Raw genomic sequence first — 16,373 nt, 5'->3', positions numbered from 1 at the left:
AATAAAAAGGCATACAAATTTAATTTACATTTTATTTTGTCTTACATGTCTTAAACACAAGATGGCAGCAGTGCACTTTCGAGCTAGATGAAGGCTTCCCACTACAAAACAAGCGAGGAATAGGTCAACCTAGAGCGGCTGCGTGTGTGTTGTAGTACCTGAGTTTGTTCTGCAAGGCAACAAACTGGAACGCCTTGTTTCCTCTTCGGCTCTTTTGTTTTTTGTTTTTTATCGTATGCCAGCAAGCATAGGTGCTCAATTGCTTATTTGTGACACGATACAGAGGGCCTTTTTTTTAATATATTAAAATTGTAAGTCTTTGCGAATAAATACAAGTGGCTACCTGGAAGATTCAGTACGGGGCTAAAAACGAGCACACGCACTCTGTGAAGCTAAGCAAGACGCCGCTTGACGACAGCTATTTGGATGCTTAAAAGCACATGGTGAGTCAGTCACACAAGTGACAAAGTCACTGACAAACGATGAAATTGTATGGGCCACGTATACTCATGTCTGTGTAGCCGCCGGCATCTCTCCAAAGCAAAGGTGTCTTTTCGAGACGTCACACGGAAGCTCTGGCGTGTGAGTGTTCAGTTGGCCCTAAGTGAGTCAACGAGCTAATTGATTTTGAACGCAAAGTCGTTTGAAAAGAGAATCAATTGCGCGCAATGCAGCTGCTTCCGGGCAAGCAAACTGCGACGTTGTCATTGGTCGCCAGAACCGGCAGCAGACCGGCTAATGTTTTGCTAGCTGAAGCGATGCGGAACTAGCACGCGTCCTTTTGACCGCTAGATGGCGACAGAGGATTAAAGACGCCCGAGGGGAAGAGCTGTCTGTCACTGTGCCCCCGCAAGGACCAGCAGATCATAGGTGTCAAACGCTGGCCCACGGGCCAAATTTGGTGCGCGAGGCAATACAAAATCTCTACTGCAGCCGGCCCGCTGGTATGAAACAGCGCGTGGACCGCTAGGACTGCAAATCCCAGAATACTCTGCTGGTATTTTGGCGGGTCAATCAGGTCAGGACGTTCATTGAAGGATATTATTAATTTATTGGTTTATTGTTGTTATTTTATTTTTAAATATTATTAGCCCGTAGAAAAGGGTTACTGTTGAAATGTAAATCAGAGGGCTGCAAATTAAAAAGAACCATATGATTTTTATTTACATTTAATTGATTTTAATGAGTTTGAATTTGAAATTCGTAATTTATTGTATAGTATTAAGCTTTGCACATTCAGGTTGGAACAAAACTGGTTTGGGTCCATATTAAAAGGTCCACTGTTATATCAGGAAGATTTTTTCAATAAATATCAATGTTGACGCGCAACTGTGTCCAAGTTTTAAATTTTGTCCCCACTGTGTGTTTGAGTTTGACACCCCTGCGAGTAGATTATCCCCCTCTGACCTGCACTGCGAAAATCTTTTGACTGCAACCAGCAATGTTTTTTTTTTTTTTCTCACCTCGTGCTATGTCCGAAAAATTTAAGGACCCATAGGCGTGGTTGAGATCACAGTCAGCGCAGCAATGCATTTTAATGATGCAAATCAAATGCAGTGTAACATGGAGCCTCTGCAGTGTTTGGGGATTGTTTTTTTTTGTTGTTTTTTTTCTTTTTCTGGGGAGTGAATTCAGAGCGGGCAGAAACAACCAGGCTTAAAAAACATCCTCAGGCTGAAATCAAGTTTCACAGCCAGCTGGCAACTTGCCCTTTCTCAGGCTGCTGTTCCCACAGGTTAGAGGGTGTGTGTGTCTGTGTCTGTGTGTGTTTGTGTGCACGCAGGCGTGAGTGTGTGAGAGAGAAATACCACTGCCTTTTTAAAAAAAAGAGTCATCCTTCTTTTGTAGGACTTTTCATGAACTCCTATGGTTTTTATAAATTTCATAATATTTTTTTAATGCCCTGACCTCTGAGTTCAGAGCTCTGCGGTATAACATGTTTTGTTTGCTTTTGCAGCCCCTGCACCTGCGACTGTTGCACACGCGGCCCCTTTTTCCACAACGTTGGCGCACTGTCCTGTAGAGGGAAATGAGCTGCAATAGTCGGCAGTCCGCAGGTGTGTACCACGCCTCCGTCTTTCTTCGCAAGGGTTAATGAAATTCAAAATTCCTGCCAGTTTCCAAACTTTTTGTTTGGCTCTAACAAAGTTTCCTTCCATCCACCAAGTGGCAACATTTGAGTCTGTAGCTGTTTTTTTGTCGCCCCTGCCCCTCAGTCAAAGTGCTCGATATCGGGCGTCACTGATTCCCTTTCAGCCGCTGAGTGCGTGTCAGGATGGTGGAGATGCAGCCGGGTCGGTGGGTCGGATCTGGAGAGCTCATTACCAGTGTAAACACGGCTTTCAAGAATCAAATCGTGCAAGTGCTCTCGCTCTCTCTCTCTCTCTCTCCCTCTTTTTCTCTCTCTCATCTCACTTTTGGAAGTTGTGCCATGGCACCTGCCGAAAGCCCTTTCTCTCTCTCTCTCTCTCTCTCACTCTCTCTCTCACTCTCTCTCTCTTTCTCTCTCTGCCTGCACCTACAGCCAAAATGCACAATAGCAGAGAAGTGCGGGGGGGAGGAGAATGCGATGGCGGACGTCCAGCAGGCCGCTGCCAAGTCTCGCAGTGGATGCGGCTAATTCACCAAAACGTTGTTCAGACACTCGATCTCGGCGGGTTCTTTTTTTTTTTTTTTGCACCACTTTGGCAGCTGCCCGGCAACCGCCGGCGGGATTTTTATCTCTGGTCTTTCTGCCGAGGTGAACGAGTGCGTGCGTGTACTGCGAGTGCAATGGTTGTGTTTGTTTTAAATAGCATTCAATTTTCACCTTCTAAATGTCTTAAAAGCATGCAGAGTTTTGCAGAGCAAAATGAAAAATCAATCGATCAATCGATGGTTGCAACTCATGACTGCACATCCATCCATCCTGTAGAGGAAGCATCTTAGATGGATGGATGAATGCTGCAATGTACGGGTTAGGCAAAAATAAACCTCAGCTTCAGCCCACTACTTTTGTCATTTACAGAGTTGGCTCCCCCCCACCCTCCTTCTCATCCACCTCTTCCTTTCTCCTCCTCCAACTCCACCTCCTCCACTTCCTCGTCCAACTCTTCCTTCTCCTTCACCTCTTCCACCTCCTCCTCCATCTCTTCTACCTCCCCCTCCTCACTCAGCCTCTTCCTTCTCCTTCTCATCCACCTCTTCCTTGCTGACCCTCCTGGCCAGGTCATTCTGAACTCGCTCATCATCCTCCTCCTCCTCCTCCTCCTCTTCCAAATGTTTTTCCGTCTTTCCCTCCGATGGATCTGTGACAAAAACCCAAAGCGTTCAGGAAATAGTTCCGTCGGGCAGAACGTGCAGAAAGTTTGCTGAAAGTTTGAGCCGCTGCAGGTGGAACCAGGCGCTCCGGCCTGTTTTTTTTCCCAGGCTGTGCGTCAGGAAGGCGGTGTTTTGTTTTTTTTTTACACCGTGACCACCGTGTAGCCCTTTTCCTGGGGAAATCCGAGACAGAATCCAGAGAGGCTGCTTGTGGGGAGGGGAGGCGGAGGAGGGGTGGCAGGAAAACCAGCCCTGGGAAGGAGGGGTGTGGGGGTGGGAGGAGCAGGTACCACGACAGAGGCCCACAGTGGTGTGGTGCGCGACACGCACGCCCGGTCGCATCCTCCTCTTCCTCTTCCTTGTCCTCGTCCTCGTCCTCTCTTCCCGTCCAAACGTCTCCAGAGTATTTTGGCTGCAGGTTGAGCTGGAATGCAGAGCTAATGCTGCCTCCGCCGCTCAAACCCAGCGGCCCTGGACTGCTAATCCCGTGTTATGGCTGCTCCGCCACGCTCGTTAGGGAAATAACATTCTGGGGGCCCGTTTTAGCAAAACCGCCTTCTCAGCCCGGATCCAGCCGATCGCGTTACCCGCCAGCGGGGGGGCGTCTTCCCGGCTTCCTCCCAACGCCGTCGGCTGGGATCTTCTCGGAAAGGCCCGAATAATCAGAACTTTAATGGCGGCGGAGGTCCGGGAAGAGGTGACAAACAATAACATGTGTCCGAGCAGCCGCGCTAACTGCAACCACACACACACACACACACACACACACACACACACACACACACACAGACACACACACGGGGGGTTGTGTGTGTCGAAAACAAAGGCCAAATGTGTTGTAATTGTTGGCATAATGACCCACTTGAATTGTCCGCGCATATTTTCTCAAACGATTTGCACCCCCCCCTTTCCCTCTCGACCCCCACCGCCCAAATTGGATGATAAAGAGGATCTCTTTCTTTCTTTCTTTCCCTCTTTTCTCTCTCTCTCTTTTGCATCTTGCAAACATTTTTCCCAAATAATAACTCTTGAGTTTCAGCTCCTCCGGGACCGAGCCAGCCAACTGGCCGCAAAACACACAGCTGGACGTGTGTGTGTGTGTGTGTGTGTGTGTGTGTGTGTGTGTGTGTGTGTGTGTGTGTGTGTGTGTGTGTGTGTGTGTGTGTGTGTGTGTGTGTGTGTGTGTGTGTGTGTGTGTGTGTGTGTGTGTGTGTGTGTGTGTGTGTGTGGGCGATTCAGCATCTTGACAAGTTGAAGGAGGTGAAAGTTCAGGGAAACCTCATCCCCGTGTGTGTGTGTGTGTCTGCGTGTGTGTGCGTGCTCGTTCTCCCTCCCTCCACAGGTCTCGACCCCGGTGAGTTGAGAGACAGTCTCTTTGAGCTGTGGAACCAGAAAGATCTGCAGACGGTGAGAGTCACTTTCACAGCATGTGTCAAGTCTACGCACACACACACACACACACATTCTTGTGTGTGTGTGTGCGTTTTGTCTGTGTGTGTGTGTCACAGGAAAGGAGCTGGGAGAGAGGCGGCTAGGATGTCGGCATGTTTAAATGACACTTGCGTGCGTGCGAGTCTGTGTGTGCGTGTCTGTCTGTGTGTGTGTGTGCGTGTGTGCGTGCACGCGCGCGCGTTAATGAGGAAAGCAGAGTGTCTGTCAGTAGGAAGGAAGGAATTTGCGTTGCACTGAATGAACTTGAGATGTGTGCGAGGAGGATATTGAGTGGTTGACATCTGGTTTGCAAATTAAGACTTAAGGCACAAAGAGTTTTTTTCCCCCTCTCACACAGATACTGTTTTCTTTGTCTGTGTGAAGGAAGTGAAGTTCCTCCTGCCAGAGGTTCTGCACCCTGTTCGGCCCGACTACTATAACTAGTGGCCCAATGATTTCTTTTAATTAATTTTTTTTAAAATTTACATCCACCTGCATGGAAGTGAATGAAGTGTGTGTGTCTCTCCTCCTTATGTACCTATACATCCAACTCTCAATATAATGTAAATATTTTGTTTGTTCCTTCTTAGTCTAAACTATTTTTTTTTAATTCTTTATTTGTTCCTAATCAATACAATCTGCATTATTTTCTACTGTATTGTCGCTGCAATTATGTAAATTTCCCCAATGTGGGATTAATAATGTCTTCTTCTCCTCCTCCTCCTCCTCAGATGCGTCTCAAGGCCATGCAGGGCTTCTCGGCGCTGCCGCAGCCCCTGGACGACCTGCTGACCATCCTGCAGGCCTGTCCGGGAAAGCAGAAGGGCCGGAGCCACACGTTGGGCCACCACGTCCTCCTGGACTTCCAAACATGGCTGAAGGACCATCCGGAGGTAGGAAAGCGAATGCAAATGCAAAAAAAAAAACCCATTCCAGCCAGGTGCTGGCTCCACCCTCCTGAAATCTCCTGGATTTTATTGTCTGTAAACTCCTCCTCCACCACCTTTTCTTCCTCCTCCTCTCATCGCTGTCCCTCCTCACCAGGTGACCCTGAGCTCGCTCCCCGAGCAGCAGGCGTCGGAGCTGCAGCGTCGAGCGCTGGGTCTGATGGCCGAGGCTGTGCCCAGCTCGGTGGATGTCCTCATCGGCGTCTACCAGCTGCAGTCGATGGAGCCGGAGCTGCTCCGCTGCCACGTCCGCAGGCTGCAGGATTTGCGCTGCTACAAGGAGGTGCGACAGACCTCGCTGCGACAAACCTGGCTCCTCTTTTGTTACACTTTTTTCTGTCTCTCGACATTTTAACTTTGTCTTACTTTACAGGCAGCCGTGCTCGGCATGAAACTGCAGCTGCAGCCTGATCTGGGTATGGAGGAGGTGGGTTGTGTTGTTGTTTGCCGTTGTCAAGTCTCACGACGCACCTTTTTATCCTTGTCATGAAGTCGCGACCCAAATTTATTCCACAAAAATAAAAACGCTCCCCCGCTTTCTATCATCTGTCTTTAAAGCCGACGCTCCTCCGTCTCCCCTCCTGCAGATGTGCGTGCCGCTCATCCTGCAGAACAAACTGCCGCTGGCCGAGTCCTTCGTCAGCGGCCACCGGCGCCTGGAGGAGGAGCTGGTGGCCATGCTGGACTCCTGGTGTCAGCCAGGCTTCACTGTGGACCACATCAGCAGGTGTGTGTGTGTGTGTGTGTGTGTGTGTGTGTGTGTGTGTGTGTGTGTGTGTGTGTGTGTGTGTGTGTGTGTGTGTGTGTGTGTGTGTGTGTGTGTGTGTGTGTGTGTGTGTGATATCAGTTGTGTTGTCTTGTGCTCACATCCTCCTTCCACCTTCTCCTCCTGCAGCCGCTTCCCGGCCGCCTGTCTCTCCAAACACTGCCTGGACCTCCTGCAGCCCAAGATGCTCACCAAGCAGGTGTTCCGCCTGGTGGACAAGTTCAGCATCGACCCGGGTGTGTGTGTGTGTGTGTGTGTGTGTGTGTGTGTGTGTGTGTGTGTGTGTGTGTGTGTGTGTGTGTGTGTGTGTGTGTGTGTGTGTGTGTGTGTGTGTGTGTGTGTGTGTGTCACAGGGTCTGCACCCTTGTACCTTCGACAGTTTGTGAAATCCTCTCCCTCTCTCTCTCTCTCTCTCTCTCTCTCCCTCTCGCCCCGCTGCAGGTCTGTGTTCCAACGCTCTGCACAAAAGGCGTCTGGACTCGCTGCGGTACCTCATGTACGCCAGGTTCGTGGAGGTGAGTCTCGTCCTCCTGTCATCATCGCATCTCATCGCGAAGGAAGATTTCCCACCGCTTTTATTTATTTATTTATTTAAAAAAAACAATCAACTTAAATGTGTGAGCAAATCTTTGCTGTGCGTCGCTGTATTCAAACAAGTTAAATTTGCTATAAAAAAAAACAGCATTTTGTGTTTTTGTCTTGAGAACCTTTTTCAAAATTTCTGTATTTTTTATATTTTCTGAATTTTCCTTCTGCATTGAACGTTTCCAACTTTGACGCAACTCCACATTTGTTTAGTTGTGTTTTGGCCCTGTGGTCCTTTCTTTCTTTGTTCTTGTTTTCCTCAAAAAAACCAAAAACACATTTGTTTTTTAGCTCACATGTGTAGACCTGATTCAGTTTGTTGTTGTTGCCATTTTCATAAATCTGCAGTTTTTCTGCCCAGTCAACGCCAGAATGGAACCCCAGTGGGGTCTTGGCTGACGATCAAAGAACCCGGAGGTCTAATGGCTCCGTTTAGCACCATGTTTTCCATTACAGGGAAAATAACAGATATTTTAACTCTGACCAGCTTCGTTTCTCTCACGACTGTTGAGTTTGACTAATGGTCATTGGTGTTTTTCAGAATATCTGCATCAAAATACAAGAAAATATATAGAATTAAGAAATGTATATATGATTTATTTTCATACATTTAGTGTGTGTAAATATATATTTACATATGTTGTCGTTGAGAATGTACGAGTAACGACTCCTCTTGTTGATGTCTCATTCAGAAAAGCATGACGGAGGAAAACTGGTGTGACCACGTTCAAGTAGGTGTCAGAGCAGCCAGCACCTTCAGCCTGTAGACCCACTCTGCTGTCCAGCAGCAGTCCTCTGCAAAGTGTGTGTGTGTGTGTGTGTGTGTGTGTGTGTGTGTGTGTGTGTGTGTGTGTGTGTGTGTGTGTGTGTGTGTGTGTGTGTGTGTGTGTGTGTGTGTGTGTGTGTGTGCAGTACGTGGTGGCGGACGACCAGGAGCTGCAGGTCCACCTGCTGGAGATGCTGGTGAAGCACTGCAGCCTGCAGACCGCCGCGCAGTGGTCGCTGCACTACAGCGTCCCCAGAGATCGACTTCCCTTCGGCGTGTGGGAAGTGCAGCAGAGCCTCCCCCCGCACCTCCGGCATGTGCACACACACAGACACACACAGACACCCTCGAGGTGCTCACATTAAGTTCTGAGAGCCTTTGGGTCCTCTCTGAACTTCGTATTTCTCTTTATTTTCGCTTATTTTTTTTGGTATGTTACATGTCTGTTCCAAGCAGGAGGCTGCAAACAGGAGGCTAAATACGATTAGTCTTTCTGATATTATTTCGGTGAGTTTTTTGTTGACAGTGCTGGTTCTACCCCCCCACACCCCTCAGGCAACTCTCTCTGGCCGACTCGACGCAGACGCAGGACTGGACGGCATCTCCGTCCCACCGGGACCGGTTCTACCAGGTGCCCCTCACCAGGGACCGGGTCCAGTTTGTGGACTCGCTGGAGACTCTGCGGAGTTGTCGGGACGTCGTGCTGCAGGTGCGGAAGTGCAGTGTGCAGAATACATATACACACACACTCACTTTAGGTTTTTGAAGAAATATGAGACTCCCTTAAATTTTGCTTTGAGGCTTTCAGTGGGTCTCATGGGTTGTTTTTTGGCGGCGTCCACTCAGGACGGAAGCGTGGTGGGCGTGGACATGGAGTGGCAGCCCACCTTCGGCTGCACCTCCTCCCAGCAGGTGGCGCTGATCCAGCTGGCCGTCTCCGACCGGGTCTTCCTGCTGGACCTCCAGGCCGACGGCCTCAGCCAGCACCCGGACACCGTGGCCTTCGTTCGCAGCCTGTTCTCCCACCCGGACGTCCTCAAACTGGGTAAGTGGGACCGACACACGGACAGGAAGTGGACGCCGCCCACTCTGACCACTGGCCACCTTCCCGCTCAGGTTACGGCATGTCCGGGGATCTCAAGTGCGTCTCGGCCACGTGGCCGCAGTTCTCGGAGGAGCCGCTGGCCGCCAGGGGGATGCTGGACCTGGCCAACCTGCACCAGAAGGTACAGTGACCGAGTGACGGCGCTTATCGGCCCTCATCGTCAGGATGCAAAAAAAAGAAAACAGAAGAAAAGGAAATAAAAAATGGACAACATTACAAACATATGGCAGTAAAATAAATACAAATTATTATACATTACTGTGCAAGACAGAAAGAAAATTGCTAATTTTTTTTTTAAATTTTGCTTATATGCATCTGTGACGACTTCCACAGATCCAGCAGTCGAAGGTGCTCAGGACTCGGGACAGGCCAAGGGAGGTTCTGGTGGGCGAGGACTCGTCGGAGAAAGGCCTCAGCCTGCTGGTGCTGCAGGTCCTGGGGAGACCTCTGGACAAGAGGGAGCAGCTGTCCAACTGGAACAAGCGGCCGCTGCGCCCCAGCCAAGTCCGCTACGCAGGTGAGGAGGTGGAGGGTGGAGGAGGAGTGCGGGAGGGGACTGCCTGCCTGCCTGCCTGCCTGTGTTCGCCGACCTTGGCCGACCTTTCTCTACAGTCACCGATGCCTACTGCCTGCTGGCCGTCTACATGGTGCTCTCCGCCGACCCGGCGTCCTTCGGGCTGCCGGCTGACCTGCGTGGCGCCGTTGGCAGTGGCGGCGGCGGTGGCGGCCCGCTGCAGCGACCCGAGAGGAGCAGAGACAAGAAGCAGAAGAAGGCGGCGGCCGTCCAGGACCTGGTGTGTGTGTGTGTGTGTGTGTGTGTGTGTGTGTGTGTGTGTGTGTGTGTGTGTCTGTGTATGTGTATGTGTATGTGTATGTGTATGTGTATGTGTGTGTGTGTGTGTGTGTGTGTGTGTGTGTGTGTGTGTGTGTGTGTGTGAACAGACACACACACGCGCACACACACTGCGTGGCCAAACTTGGCCCGTTTGATATGCTCTATGCATTTGAATTCATTACAGAAACAAAATTGCTATGATGCTCAGATGACCCGCTGACCTTTCCGACCTTTTCTATCTTGAATTTGAATCGTCCTGAATCTTTAGGGGTTTTTATTGGTTTCAATTTTTCATTTTTTTCACCCCCAAACCCTCCGAGCTGCCAGCGGCGGAGAAGCAGAGGGGACGGTAACACACCTCTGGCTCCTCCCCCTCCCCCACACCCCTCCCTCCCTGTGTGCTTTGACCTCTGGGCTCGGCGGGCGCGGGTGAAAAGACTCTCCCTGTGGGAAAGCGGGTTAAGTATGGCGTCCATTGTCTCCGTCCATTTAGGAATGTCAGGGAGCCGCAGGGGTCGAGCCCCCCCGCCCCCACCCCCGCCACGGAGGAGGAGGAGGAGGAGGTGGCGGAGGGGGGAGCCCCCTGAGTGGCCGGGAGCCCCCCCAGCTGCCCCCCATCCCGCCGCAGCAGCTGCGGGTGGTGTGCGACAACATGCTGCAGGGCCTGGGCAGGTACCTGCGCTGCCTGGGCGTGGACGTGCTTATGCTGGAGAACACGGACGACCACCGGGTGGCAGCCACGGTGAGCTAGGAGGGCGGAGCTAATGGGGGGGGGGGCACCTTTTTCTTTCTACCTTTCTCACTCCAACGTGCGTCCTCCCTCCCTCCCTGTCTCAGCTGGCGAGGGAGGACGGCCGCGTCATCCTCACCTGTGGGCAGCCCTTCCAGAGTGTGAGTACCTCAACCCCCGTGTGATGTCACAAAGGGCACACCTTTAAAGGTCCAATTTTGTGGAAAATTTGGCTTGATTTAGGATTTTTCTATTGGTTAAAGCTCAACATGCTGCCCATAAATACAATGTATACTCACAGTACAGTAAAAGTAATTTTGTTGTTTGTATGTATGTATGTATGTATGTATGTATGTATATGTGTGTGTACATACATACATACACACATGCAGCTGATGAGATGAGTGGTGATTTGGGTCCACTGTGGCTCCACGGTGGCCTGACGCTCTCTCTCACCCCGTGCAGCTGCGCTCCCAGGTGGCCGAGGGCCGCTGCCTGGCCCTGGACTGCTCGGAGAAGGCCAGGGACCAGGCCGTGCGGGTCCTCAGACACTTCAACGTGCAGCCCACGACCAGCGACATCTTCAGCCGCTGCCAGGTAGGAGGAGTGTTGCGGAGAACACACACACACACACAGACACACACACACAGACAGGTGAAAACCTAAAGCGCACTGATGGGGAAAAGTTCATTCGAGGCCGAGGAATTTGGGAGATTCAGCTTCCAGCAGACGGCGAAACAAAAAGTCCTTTTTGTCCTTTTTACACCGTCGTCATGCGTCGTGTTTGTCCAATAAACTGTCTGAGGGGTAAAACTTTGAGATATGATCCTGACACTCGGTGGATGAAAGAGGGACCGACCGGTAAGGAAGCAAATCAACCATCGCACGTCATCGTCGACAGGCAGCAGAAGTAAAACTGAATGTTTCCTCAAAAATCTCTCAGAAGAGGCCACTTTTCTCTTTTTTTTGGTTTTGCCGTCTCTTGTCACAGGAAATATTGCTCGCTTTGATCAGCAAATGTGGCGTGTGTGTGGCGCCCGACAACAAATGTTGTTTGTTGACGGCGGCCGAGTTTAGCGGCTGACCTGCAGGTTTTTCTCCCTGGGTGGCTGTTTGGCTTCCGCCGCCGCTGCCGTGCGTTTGTAAGTGAGTGTGTGTGTGTGTGTGTGTATGTGTGTGAGAGGGGAGTGTGTGCCTGTCGGTGTGTAAACCTGGGTGTTCTGACTTGTTCCCGGTAGGAGGGAAGCGCAGAAATGTGTTAAGACGGCGTCTCCAGTGAAGACCCCCCCCAAAAAAAAAATGTTGAGCGAAGGGAAAGAAAAAGAAAAGAAGCTGGACCACCTTGACGTCGCGCACACACACACACACACCCGCTGTAAAACGGCCCAAATGGTCGTCCCGTCCCGACACCTTTGATTGGTTTTTCTGACCAAATGTGACTTTGGTGCTTTGGTGGGCAAACTTTTTGACTGGTGGGCCACAGTTTGTTCCAAAATTTGACAGAGGGGGCCGGAGCAGCAACAGATGGATGGAGTGTTTTGGTGAGGCACCTCCTTGGGAGGAGGGGGGGGGGAGGAGGACATATATATCATTGGATCTGTCAAAAACATGTTGCTTTAATGTCAATTGAAAATTAACAAAATCAAAGTTGCAACCGATCAGTGTCTTTGGGCCGTAGTTTGCGCACGTCTGCGGTAGCCGCTAGCTCGCTCGCAGGTCTCACTCGCCGTCTTTTGGCAATACCTTTTGACCCGGAATTTGGTCGGATTTGACCTTTGACCCCCACCCTTTTGCAGGTCAGAACCTGGTTCTGGATCTGACCTGTTTTTTTGACCTGCATATTTTATTTATTTATTTATTTGTTTATTTTGAACAGCGTGTGTCTCATTCACTGTCACAATAGCCAAAAGAGGAAATTGGTCATTTATTTATTGATTCCATCAGCGATCTGTTACTTTTAGGACTTTTGTCGTTCAGCCACTTTATCGATAAAGAATGTGACGAATAAAAAGTGTGTGTGTGTGTGTGTGTGTGTGTGTGTGTGTGTGTGTGTGTGTGTGTGTGTGTGTGTGTGTGTGTGTGTGTGTGTGTGTGTGTGTGTGTGTGTGTGTGTGTGTGTGTGTGTGTGGCCCACCCAGGCGAAGTTAACCCCTTTGTTATCTGATTGTAAAGCTCTCTGATTATCAATGGATGGGTTAGTTTCTCCGGCTTTTGTCCCGCCGGCTTCTCCCTCCTTCACATATCGCTACCGATGAATGTCACGAGGAGGGAAGAGATAGAGGAGAAGAAGGGATTAGTGCTCCGTGTGTCTGTGTGTGTGTGTGTACGCACGAAGGGAATTTGTGTTTGTCTCTTCACCAGGGCCCACAGGAGGTTTTTTTTTCGTTTTTGCTGTGGAGGATTGCGAGTTTTGTGAAGTGTGTGTGTGTGTGTGTGTGTGTGTGTGTGTGTGTGTGTGTGTGTGTGTGTGTGTGTGTGTGTGTGTGTGTGTGTGTGTGTGTGTGTGTGTCTTTCTACCTGGTTAATGTTGTGAGTCAGTGCGTGTTGTGAAACACGTTGGCTCTACAACATCTTTTCCCCTTCTCCTCCTCCTTCATTCCTCTTGAGTTGAAAGTTTCCTTGAACTCGATAAACGGCAAAACTGCAGTCAGTTTCGCTGCATTCGGACTTTGGGAAACTGGTGCCGGAGTTTGAATTCAGGGCTGTCATCCCAGCCAGTGGCCTGAGGGGGGCAGACCGGAGTCCCACCCTGCAGCTCTCAACACTCGGCCGTCGGCCAACAACAACATGTTTGTCATGAGCTCGTCTGGAGTTCAACTCCCGTTTCACACGTTTGGATTCCTGCCACGGCTGTCCCTCGTTTTCCCAACACACATAATGCTGCCGAATGCTGCTGCTGCTGCTTGCTGCTGCTGCTTGCTGCTGCTGCTTGCTGCTGCTGCTGCTGCTGCTGCTGCGGCACCTGAAAGGCGTCAGCGGAGCCGCACGAGCGACCTCTGCAGTGGGGCAACTTGCGCAATTTGCACGCAGCAGCAGCAGCAGCAGAGAGCTCCGGTTCCCACGCAGCTGACTGGTGGGGAAGTGAAAACAAGAGCAACAGGAACTGCCACATCGTGAGAGGAGGAGGATGGGGGGAAGGGTGGAGGAGGTGTGTGTGGGGAGGGGGGGTGAACAGAGGTGAGGGAGCGAGCACTTTTGAGATGGGTCGAGAGAGAGCGAGTGAGAGAGAGAGAGAGAGAGAGAGGCAGAAGAAGGAGGAAAGGTATATGGCTGACAGGCTGCCGGTGCATCGGGACTGTGTGAGAAGAGATGAGCAGAGGAAGTGAGAGTGTGCGCGGGGGGGGGGGGGGGGGGGGGCGATGGAGGGCCTGATTGTCTGTCCTTTGATCTCCAGAGAGAGAAAGAGAGAGAGAGCCGCGGGCTGGGAGACGGAGGAATGCGAGAGGTTGAGACACGTTGGAGGAGCAAAACAATTTTTTAAAAATCCTCTTTTTGTGACAACTGGTTCTTTTTTTCATCCAAAGAGAAAGTGTGACATCACAAAGGGCCCCCCTCAGCCCCATATATCTCACTCTCAGACTGTTGGCCACGCCTCCAGGTCTTTGCTCCGCCCTGTGAGGCTGCCTCGCCTTCGCTTTTCTGTCTTGTGGAAGCGACAGCTCGGTTTCGGCAGGAGGCTGTAAACAGAGGGCTAAGTCGTCCCTTGAGCTGGGTTTTAAAAGGGGGAAAAAGGGGGGGGGTTGGATCTGCGCGGGCCCGCCATTTTTCCCACCCACCTCCCCTCCCTCGCTCTCCCCTCGCTGGAGAGCAGAGACAGTTGAGGGGGGGAGGAGGTGGGGAAGCGGAGCGGGGGGAAGGGGGGGAGCATTCCACAGGCACGCCAAGACATTCCGGGGGAAACCATGCCAAATATTTCCCACTGTCTGTGGCCCCGCGTCTCCTGTTACACACAAACACACACACACACACACACACACACACACACACACACACACACACACACACAGAGGCTGGGAGGAGAGAGCGTTGTTCTCCGCCGTCTGTTTCCCATCAGGAGCTGGGCCTGGCGGCCGGGGGGCTCTGGGAGATGATGGGCTGCTGGGATCAGGAAGAGGCTCCGAGGCCTCCGCATGAATGAACGTTCTTTCCCGTTTGTTTGTTTGTTTGTTTGTTTGTTTGTTTGTTTGTGTTGTTGTTGTTGTCGTCGTTTTGCGCGACGAGATGATTTAGCTTGCGTTATTGACCGTGATGATGGTGATGATGATGATGGTAATGTTGATGATGATGGTGATGATGAAGAGATAATGATGAGGGTGTTGATGATGATGACGATTGTGAGTGTGGTGATGATGATGGTAATGTTGATGATGATAATGATTGTGAGTGTGGTAATGATAGTGATGATGGTGATGAAGGTCATGATGAGGAGATAATGATGGTGATGGTATGATGATGATGGTGATGAAGGTCATGACGATGAGGAGATGATGATGGTGAAGAGATGATGATGATGAGAAGATAATGATGTTGAGGAGATGATGATGATGGTGATGACGACGACGACGTTCAAACAACACGTTCATTTTTTTACGAGGTGATCTCTAGTTTGACTTTCTCTTCTTTAATGATGTTCTTCTTGGAGATAAGCTGCCGCGGCCCGACACCATCGCTGGGGCCGAGCCAGTTGTTGGAGGATGTTGTTATTCCGTTTGTAGTCGGGGACGGTGTTGGGACACGTGCACCCACACACACACACACCAAGTGGAACTTGGTGAGAAAATCCCTCATAGTGCCGTCAACTCGTAACCTGTGAGTTTGTGTCTGGCTCTGACTCATCCTGAGATCCGCTCTCGGCCGCAACACACGCACGCACACACATACACACACGCACACTCACACACAGGTGTCAGCGCGATGCTATGCTAGCTACCTAACTCAAGCGTGGGAAAAAAAAAATAATAGAGGCCTAACTTCCTTAGAAACAGATGCTCAGGGAGTGAGGTGTGTGTTTGTGTGACTCGTGTGCATTTCATAGCTGTGTTTTTTTTCCCCCACACTGAGCAGTTGTTGTTGTTGTTGATCTATGAGTCAGTGGTCTCTTGGAGCTTTATCAGGGGGATAATGAAGGCTCAACCTGTCCTTGAAACACCTGCGGAGGTCGTTGCGAACTCCACCTGCTGGCCGGCCTGGGCGCCTCCACCTCTCCTTTCTTTCTCCTCCTCCTCGTCCCCCTTTTTCTCTCTCAGGTTTATTTCCAGTCTTTCCTCAGAATTTTCAAAAACTTCTTTTTTTTTTTTTTTTTTTTTTCACCCCCCTCCCCGGTGGGCCCTCGACCTCCCGTCACCTCCGGCTCTCCGGCTTCCCCTCTCCGGGTCCCCACTGATTCTCTCTCTTTTTAAACTCTTCTTCTCTCTCTCTCTCTCTCTCTTTTACCCTCTGCTTGGCCTTCACCGTCTCCCCCTCCCTCTCTCTCTCTCTCCCTCTCTGTCGCTGGCTCGCTCGCCCGCTGCTCCCTGTCTCCCTCTCCTCCGTTTCAGATTAGCCAAGGCGAGGAATCCGGTGCAGCCGGCAGCTGGAATGTCCTGTTTGTCTTGCTCTGTGTATATGCGTGTGTGTGTGTGCGCATGTGTGTATGTGTGTGTGTGTGTGTGTGTGTGTGTGAAGCTGGTGAGGCTGGTGCTGCCTTTTTGATGTGTTCCATTGTCTGAGAGCCAAGCTGCTTCCTGCTCCTGCTTTCCCCTCGAAAAGCCTGAGAGAAACCGATACGACGAGGAGGAGGAGGAGGAGGAGGAGGAGGAGGAGGAGGAGGAGGACATCACGGTTATAGGGTTATAGGGATGAGTGGTGGTGGTTGGGGTGGGTGAGACAGGCGATGTTGGATGGGTGGGGGGGGGGCTGGCAGTGGAGG

The 16,373-nt window shown here is 50.9% G+C and overlaps 1 protein-coding gene across 1 annotated transcript in view; it reads left to right on the top strand.

Moving 5' to 3' along the window:
* Nucleotides 1-29: 29 nt before the first annotated feature.
* Nucleotides 30-16,373, top strand: part of exd3 (exonuclease 3'-5' domain containing 3) — a 28,054-nt gene continuing 11,710 nt past the window's right edge. The window contains exons 1-20 of the mRNA XM_076028959.1: nucleotides 30-443; nucleotides 1,627-1,735; nucleotides 1,958-2,057; nucleotides 4,643-4,707; nucleotides 5,463-5,624; nucleotides 5,776-5,961; nucleotides 6,052-6,105; nucleotides 6,266-6,405; nucleotides 6,574-6,680; nucleotides 6,886-6,959; nucleotides 7,722-7,760; nucleotides 7,942-8,108; nucleotides 8,351-8,504; nucleotides 8,642-8,840; nucleotides 8,912-9,021; nucleotides 9,234-9,417; nucleotides 9,513-9,694; nucleotides 10,229-10,477; nucleotides 10,573-10,626; nucleotides 10,931-11,062. Coding sequence (XP_075885074.1) covers nucleotides 2,030-2,057; nucleotides 4,643-4,707; nucleotides 5,463-5,624; nucleotides 5,776-5,961; nucleotides 6,052-6,105; nucleotides 6,266-6,405; nucleotides 6,574-6,680; nucleotides 6,886-6,959; nucleotides 7,722-7,760; nucleotides 7,942-8,108; nucleotides 8,351-8,504; nucleotides 8,642-8,840; nucleotides 8,912-9,021; nucleotides 9,234-9,417; nucleotides 9,513-9,694; nucleotides 10,229-10,477; nucleotides 10,573-10,626; nucleotides 10,931-11,062 — 2,286 coding nt within the window. The 5' untranslated portion in view covers nucleotides 30-443; nucleotides 1,627-1,735; nucleotides 1,958-2,029. The remainder of the gene's footprint in view (nucleotides 444-1,626; nucleotides 1,736-1,957; nucleotides 2,058-4,642; nucleotides 4,708-5,462; nucleotides 5,625-5,775; nucleotides 5,962-6,051; nucleotides 6,106-6,265; nucleotides 6,406-6,573; nucleotides 6,681-6,885; nucleotides 6,960-7,721; nucleotides 7,761-7,941; nucleotides 8,109-8,350; nucleotides 8,505-8,641; nucleotides 8,841-8,911; nucleotides 9,022-9,233; nucleotides 9,418-9,512; nucleotides 9,695-10,228; nucleotides 10,478-10,572; nucleotides 10,627-10,930; nucleotides 11,063-16,373) is intronic.

This window comes from Nelusetta ayraudi, unplaced genomic scaffold (genome assembly GCF_046127955.1).
Source record: "Nelusetta ayraudi isolate G7.1 ecotype Tasmania unplaced genomic scaffold, CSIRO-AGI_Nayr_v1 ptg000026l, whole genome shotgun sequence".
NCBI classification, from domain to species: Eukaryota; Metazoa; Chordata; class Actinopteri; order Tetraodontiformes; family Monacanthidae; genus Nelusetta; species Nelusetta ayraudi.
Note: the sequence above shows the minus strand (reverse complement) of the source record. Positions and strands in the feature narration are given on the sequence as shown.